The sequence below is a fragment of the Xiphophorus hellerii genome, chromosome 8, assembly GCF_003331165.1.
Source record: "Xiphophorus hellerii strain 12219 chromosome 8, Xiphophorus_hellerii-4.1, whole genome shotgun sequence".
Lineage (NCBI taxonomy): Eukaryota > Metazoa > Chordata > Actinopteri > Cyprinodontiformes > Poeciliidae > Xiphophorus > Xiphophorus hellerii.
Genome location: NC_045679.1, coordinates 149,669 through 156,835, shown reverse-complemented (window position 1 = coordinate 156,835; position 7,167 = coordinate 149,669). Strand labels below are relative to the sequence as shown.

The 7,167-nt window shown below is 51.3% G+C and overlaps 2 protein-coding genes across 4 annotated transcripts; one reads left to right on the top strand and one right to left on the bottom strand.

Annotated features, from left to right (window-relative positions):
* The first annotated feature begins 397 nt into the window (after nt 1-397).
* Nucleotides 398-4,342, top strand: fktn (fukutin). Of its 3 annotated transcripts, none has more exons than XM_032569410.1 (10): nt 398-623; nt 1,982-2,041; nt 2,109-2,309; nt 2,386-2,532; nt 2,604-2,734; nt 2,812-2,944; nt 3,018-3,147; nt 3,225-3,358; nt 3,436-3,560; nt 4,068-4,342. In XM_032569410.1, the coding sequence occupies exons 1-10, from the start codon at nt 522-524 to the stop codon at nt 4,279-4,281; spliced, it is 1,377 nt and encodes a 458-aa protein (XP_032425301.1). In that variant the 5' UTR covers nt 398-521; the 3' UTR covers nt 4,282-4,342. The 3 variants fall into 3 exon arrangements, with proteins under 3 accessions (XP_032425301.1, XP_032425303.1, XP_032425302.1); XM_032569412.1 differs by having other exon boundaries at nt 3,431-3,560; XM_032569411.1 differs by having other exon boundaries at nt 401-623; nt 2,112-2,309.
* Nucleotides 4,343-4,803: 461 nt separating this feature from the next.
* On the bottom strand, nt 4,804-5,630 carry ufc1 (ubiquitin-fold modifier conjugating enzyme 1). Its single transcript, XM_032569413.1, has one exon. The coding sequence runs from the start codon at nt 5,444-5,446 to the stop codon at nt 4,934-4,936; it is 513 nt and encodes a 170-aa protein (XP_032425304.1). The 5' UTR covers nt 5,447-5,630; the 3' UTR covers nt 4,804-4,933.
* Between the last annotated feature and the right edge of the window lie 1,537 nt (nt 5,631-7,167).

Genomic DNA, 7,167 nt, shown 5'->3' with positions numbered 1-7,167 from the left:
TCGTCATTTCTTCATATCTGTATATATGACAAGTAAACTGAGTTATTTTCTTTTTGCAGTTTACTAATCATGTTTCACAGATGCAACCATCCAAAGTTACACACAAAGATGCTTATGGATTACAAATCCAGTATTACACACGCACAGGTATTGTGAGTCTATTTTCCAGTTACCGAAATGAATGAATAGATGTATTTATGAACCCACTAGCCGTAATTTTGGGGTTTAGTAACATTTCCAGAACCTTTGCGTGTTGGATCAGAACCAGGGACGGGGTGGGTCCACCTCAGGAGTTCCGGTAGGAAACCGAAAAGACGAATTCAGTCGTCTGATGCATGAAGTCGCTAAAATGATTTTCATTCAAACAGGAAGACGGGACTTTTACTGTGAAGGGGCTGGCAGGAAATGAGCAGCTTCTTCTCTGCTGAACATTAAAGATGGCGGCGGACGGTTTGCGGTGTTTCCTGCCGTAGCCGCGTTAGGATAGCTCGGTTGTGACGTCATGAACGGTTCGGTACCGGATGCCTCGTGTGAACCGGACCTTCGTGTTTGTGCTGCTGCTCGCCAGCAGCTGCGCGTTCCTGCTGTTCCAGCTCTACTACTACCGGAACTACGTCAGCAAGGTGAGGGGCGGGACTCCCCGCTCAGGTAAGATGTTTCTTGTTAAAGAGAGCCCAGGTTCGGCCTGAAGTGGGTCACTTGATGCAGAACAGCTGGTTCCGGTCCAGTCACGGTCCGATGCTGATCCTGGAAGATTCCGGAGTTCCAGCTGACGGGCCAGTGGTTCCGGTCCAGGTCCTCTGCCTCACCCCCTCTTCTGTTTCAGGAATTTGGACCGATCAGAACAGTTCTGTTGGTTCCTGCTGGTGCTGCACGGTAGAGGTGGAGGCATGAACTCCTCCTGTACTTGCTGGCCCACAGGGGGCGCTGTTGGCTGTGGCCAACACACAAAGATGATATTTTACAGACGATCGATTTGAAGTAATTGTGTGGAAGGAAAAACTCAAGCTGCTGCCAGTGAAATACAGGAGATGTTTTCAGAGACGAAATAATCTGTAGATCCTCAGATTATAACAGATGATGAGAATATTTAGTGTTTATATATATTTATATATAAAAGCTGATTTATCAAATCGATGTTTAGTTGAAGAAAAGCCGACTTCTCTGAATCCATGAGTCTCATGTTCTCATGAAATGAAAACATGAGACTCGCTGTCTTTGTTCCTCCTCATGTGAAGGTGGCGCTGTTAGTAAATGAGACTGCCACAATAAAAGCATGACCAGTCTCAGAACCAATGATGGAAATCAAAATGGACTCTGCCTTCACTGCCAAGGCTCTGAAAACATTTTTGGTTTATTTGTAATTTGAAGGAAAATAGACTTTGGAAAAATCAACTTTTCTCTCACCAGCAGACAGTCGACATAAATCATTTCATTTAAGATGCAGTCGGTCAGCGAGGGGCGCGGCGCCGCAGCGCCGCTCGGCGCTGCAGCCGGCCAGGAATAGTGTTTCCATTCATTATGACACAATCGTTGCTAAGCTAGCTGTAGCGTCACACCAAGTAAACAGTTGTTTACATGCAGTACCTCGCAGACCACTAGGGGGGGCCGTGGACAAAAGACAGGTTGAGAACCGACCCGGAAATCCGACCCAAAAGGTACCAGCAGAACCAAAAGGACAGGCTTAGGATGCCTGGGATGGCCTAGTCAAAGCCCAGATCATTTTAATTGAACGCTTTAATTTAACAAGTGAACAACCCAAAGTTCTGACCCGGTGACAGGACTGAACATGGACCCAAACGGGTTGGCAGCAGGAAGTCCTAGCTCTAACTGAGTCAGTCCTGGTTCTGGACTGGTTCTGGTGCAGAACCAGCCGTGGAGCACTGTGAGTGAAGTTCTGGACCCTCAGACGGGTTCGGTTCAGTCAGACTTGGACTGATCATCAACTGGACCCAGACTAACGGTTCTGTGTGTTCTGCAGGAACCGGGCCTCCACCTGCTGGACTCCGCAGGTCATGTGACATCCAGCCAGGTCCAATGGGTGAGTCAGAACTGGTGTCGACCCGGTCCAGCTCCGCCTCAGCCTGACCCGGTTCCTCTGTCTGCAGCAGAACCTGAAGAAGTTCTTGGCGCTGGCCCAGTTCTTCCGGCTGCCGCTGTTCCTGGCCGACAGCGCCGCGCTCGCTCTGCTTTCCCAAGATGCTTTGCGGCAGCGGGACCGGGCGAGGCGCGAGCCGCATTGCAGCTTCCTGTGCGCCGGCCGGCCAATCACGTCCTTCGCTCTGCCGGCCAGCCAATGGCAGCTCAGCGTGAGTGCGCCGCCTTCAGGGTCCGGCTTCCTGCCGGAGAACGCGGCTTCCTGTTAACGCCTCCGTCTCTGTGCAGCCTGGCTTCCTATTGGCTGCTGAGCAGAAGGGCTTCCAGCTGCTGGAGGTGAGAGGTCGCGACCCCCGTTTGGCCAGCCTGGACACCCTGTCAGGAGAAGAGATCCCGCTGCACTTCCTGTTCCGTCTCCACGGTTACATCATACATGTGGGTCCAGGTGTTGCCGGTTCTGGTTCTGGCAGGTGTCGGGCTGCTGCAGTACCTGTCCTTGTCTGCAGGTGGTGCTGCTGTACGAGCGCAGCGGGGGCTACCTGTGGCACGGCGTCCTGCGTCTCAAGGCCGCCGCCGACCCGACCTTTGCCCCCTTTAGGCTGCTGGACTACGGGCGCCATGCCGGGGCCTACGATAGGTCAGCGCCTCCTGGTGGGGATCATGTTACTGTGACGTCATCTGGATGTGACATCACGTTTGTGTCGCCCCCTGCAGGCCGGAGCTGCTGCTGACTGTCGTGGACGGCCTGGACGTTCGCGTCCCGCGCAACATTTCCCGCTTCCTGGTGCAGCGGCAGGAGGCCCGGTTCCTGGAGTGTCGTTACCATGACGCCCGCAGCTTCCTGCAGGTGGGTTTGTCTGAGGTGAGCCAGGTGCGGAGTCATGTGACCTCTCTCTCTCTCTCTCTCTCTCCATGTGCAGCTCTACCCAGACGACTCGTCCACGGCGGCGGTGGAGTTCCAGAGGAAAGCGAAGGCGCTGCTGAGGCTAGCGGCGCAGACCCTGGACCGGCTGGACGTCCCGTTCTGGATCAGCAGCGGCACCTGTCTAGGTAACTTTGGTTCCCGCCTCCACTAGAACCACTGGGCTGGCCCGTCACCTTTCCTCTGGCTCTGCCGCCCCCTGCAGGGTGGTTCCGGCAGTGCGGCGTCATCTCCTACAGTCGGGACGTCGACATCGGGATCTTCATCTCTGACTTCCGGCCCCAAATCACGGCGGCGTTCCGAGATGTCGGAATGTCGCTCAAACACCAGTTCGGAAAGGTCCTGGTTCTGTTCTCAGTCGGACCGGTCGGTTGGATTTAGACTGAAGCGTGGTCTGCTTTTATTTTGAAGGGCAGGTGGAGGACAGTCTGGAGCTGTCCTTCCTGGGCGAGGATGTCAAACTGGACATTTTCTTCTTCTACAGAGACGGAGACGTCGTGTGGAACGGAGGAACGCAGGCGAAGAGCGGCAGGAAGTTCAAGTAAGAGTTCTACTTCCTGTTTGTCTCCATGTCCATCTAACACACAGGTGTCAAACTCCAGACCTGGAGGTCCTGCAGCTTTTAGATGAGCCTCTGCTGCAGGACCTGGACAGAATAACGAGGTCGTTAAGGTTCTGGAGAACTGATCTACACCAGGAGGTCATGAAGCCGTTTCATTCCAGGGTTTTGTACCTGTGGCTCATCTAAAACCTGCAGGTCAGCGACTGGAGGACTGGAGTTTGACACCCTGATCTAACAGAACCAGAACCACCTGGTCCAGGATCTCAGATCAGAACAGGTTTGTCTGTAATGTATGTGAAGGTTTAACTACAGCTACCTTAAAATCCTGTGGTACCGATCCGCTGGTTCTGATCCATAGATTAATCATGTCAGCAGGAGTTCATATTCCTGAAGGAGCCCCCTGGTGGCGCAGCTCTCTGCCGTCCGCCATCTTCTTCTCTGGTCTTGTTTGTCTGAATGTGAATAATATTTCTTCTTCTTCTCCAGGTACATCTTCCCTTCATTCTCCCTGTGCTGGGCGGAGCTCCTAGAGGTCAAAGTTCGTGTTCCATGTGAAACGCTGGACTACGTGATGGCGAACTACGGCGCCACCTGGAGCGTCCCTGTGAAGAGCTGGGACTGGAAGTCGTCGCCTAGCAACGTGATAGAAAATGGGGTGTGGCCTGTAGCGGAGTGGGCGGGGCTTATCCAGGTGTACTGAGCAGCTGCTACTTTTTTACATCCTGTCTGTCAAACAGGTTTAATAAAACTCTGTTGGGGAACCAGCGCCTCCTGCTGCTCATTATTATCACAGTCAGGTTCCACCAATCAGGGACCGGCTCCAGCTCTGACCTCATCGGACCTCCTTTCACTCTGAGGTGGGTTGGGCCCAGTTCTCAGAACCTTATGTGTTCCTTTTCCAGATCCCAACGAGTTCAATCAGAAAAGTTCTGGACCTTCAACAGAACCCTTTGATTCTGCCACACTACAAGGGTGGGAATTCCTGAGCAAAGAGGTTCTGGTACCAGTAAGGTACCAGAACCTCTCCTGTGCGAAAGAACCAATTTTAGTTCTGAACCAGGACTCAGAACCTGACTGAGGAAAAAACCTGCAGATCCAGAACCAGGCCCGTTTCATAGAGTGGTGCCGGTTCTGTTATCCAGAAACTGAACAGATTAAAGAACTCCAGAACCATCTGAGGAGCCTGCATGACCCAGTGTGTAGTAACAGAACCAGACAGACACTCAGAACCAGAACTTTATTTTCTGTACAATCACGTTCTCACAGCAGACCCGGAAGTGTTGTTTCTGTAGGACTTTGGTTCCGGCTGACAGTTCCAGAACTGGAACCCTGTACTAATGTCACCTCTGACGTCACTCCGCCACATCACGCTGCTTCTCCTTGTGGACCACGTGACCTTTGCTGATCAGGTCCGGGATTTCCACGGCCAGCCAAGGCGCGAGCCCGAGCGCCATGAGGTGCGCGAGCCCGAAGCGCGGCACGTTGCGCGCCCACAGCGGGGCGAAGTGTTCGGTCAGGCAGATCTTCCCGCCTCGGAACATCTTGGCGGTCTTCCCGTCCAGCTCCGGAACCGCTACTTCCGGCGCTGTTTCCGGGTACGTCACCGGGATGTCGAACTCCACGCGAAACTCGTAGCGCAGTAGCTCGTGTACGAACCAGCAGGTCCCGGTCCAGCGCGTGCCGTCCGGATTGGACTCCAGCCGGAACCAGTCGTTGTCGGCGGCCTTGTTCTGTTCTACGAACCGGATCAGAGCCTGGTACTCCTCCTTCAGCCGCTGCGGCCACAGCGCGCGCTCCCGCGGGCCCGCGTGCGTCTTCAGGAGCGGGATCTGCGACACGGCTCTGCGCGTGGCTTCGTCCGCCATGGGGCCACGGTTCGGTTCGGTCCTGCTCCGGCTTGTTTGTGTCGGCTCTACTTCACCCTGACGTGGACCTGCGGCTCCAGAGAAACCGGAAGCTGCTGTAACCTTCGGAGCCCTTTCCGGTCCCTTCAAAGCAAAAGCCCCGGCTGGTTCTGAATGATGCTGACCGGATCAGAACCTCAGAGCTGCGAACCGAGCCGTGATGACGTCACTGACACGTTCAAATGGTGAACATAAAGAACCTGCAGCAGGATCTGGGTTTCGAACCGAACAGAACCTGCTGGGTCCAGTTTTAACCTAACGGAACTGCTTAAATCCAAGTTGTAATTCTGAAATGGTTCTGTTTGAAAGGAGCAGAACCGACCAAGCATCCAGTTCCAGTAGGGTCGTTCAGAAACACAACCTCCTCCTTAGACAAAAAGTTTTCTAAATGGGCCGAACAGGGGATTACATTTCTTCATCAGTTGATCGACAGGAACAACCTTATGTCATTTGAAGAGTTATGTAGGAATTTTCATCTCCAGAAAAATGATTTCTTTAGATATTTACAGTTGTGCTCTTTTTTGTCTGGGACTGGGAAAGAGTACTGAATCCCACACCAATAGAAAACCTAGTAACCCATTACCAGAAAGGGGGAGGAAAAAATTGATAAAGTTATATAGTGTATTTCTGTCAATGAACCTTAACGAACCACTTGGACAAAACAAAGATGGGAGGCAGAGACGGCCAAAAGAATCTCTGACGAAACATGGGAGGAAGTCTGGACTGAGGCACATCGAGTCACAAACTCAAATACGTGGCGGGAATATAAATGGAAAATTATTATCAGATATTTCAGGACCCCAGATGTAGTTTCCAAGATGGATCCTAAAGTACCAAGCTTGTGTTGGAGAAACTGTGGCTCAGCGGTCCCCAATCATACACACATTTTTTGGTCATGCCCCAAACTTCAAAACTTTTGGGATGAGGTGTACAGGGCTATAAACCAAATCTTCCCGGAAGTTATACCAAAGGATGTTACAGTTGCGTTACTTGGTATTATACCAGATGGTTTGCAAGGACGGGCCAAAGTATATCTGTTAAATGTCCTTTTTACAGCAGCCCTGAAATGCATTACAATCAGGTGGATGCAGTTGGAGCCACCTGCCTATGACTTATGGATTCAAAAAGTAAGGGAATTGTATAAAATGGAACAGATAACCTCCTCATTAAGACTTCAAAAAAACACTTTTAGCCAGCAGGGGGCAGCAGAAGCTCTGTTGATGTAAATAAGCCTAACAAGTTTGTCTCTTGGCATATGGTGTTTAGCTATCCTGCCCAAAATGAATCCTTATTTTAATGTTGTATGGTGAGGAGTCTACAAATGTGATGCTGAGGCTGTAAGATATCATGCCAAGATGTTTATTTTATGGAAAACTTCACATTGCCAACACTTGTGTTATGTACCATTGATGTATTATTGCTCTGAAAAAATAATAAAAATGTAAGTTCTAAAAAAAAGAAAAAACAAACACAACCTCCGACACAGGCTGGGCTCTACCTTTCAGAACCACTGGGGTTCTGGACCTCTGACCCGGTCCAGCTTTTCTATTGGCTTGCAAAGTCCAAAATTATTCATACTCCCAGAAGCTTTAGATGGTTTCATGTTTCTTCTGACCAGCAATAATAAAGAACCGGGTCCAAACTGCCGGTTCTGATTCATCTTGAGATTGAGTCACATACCC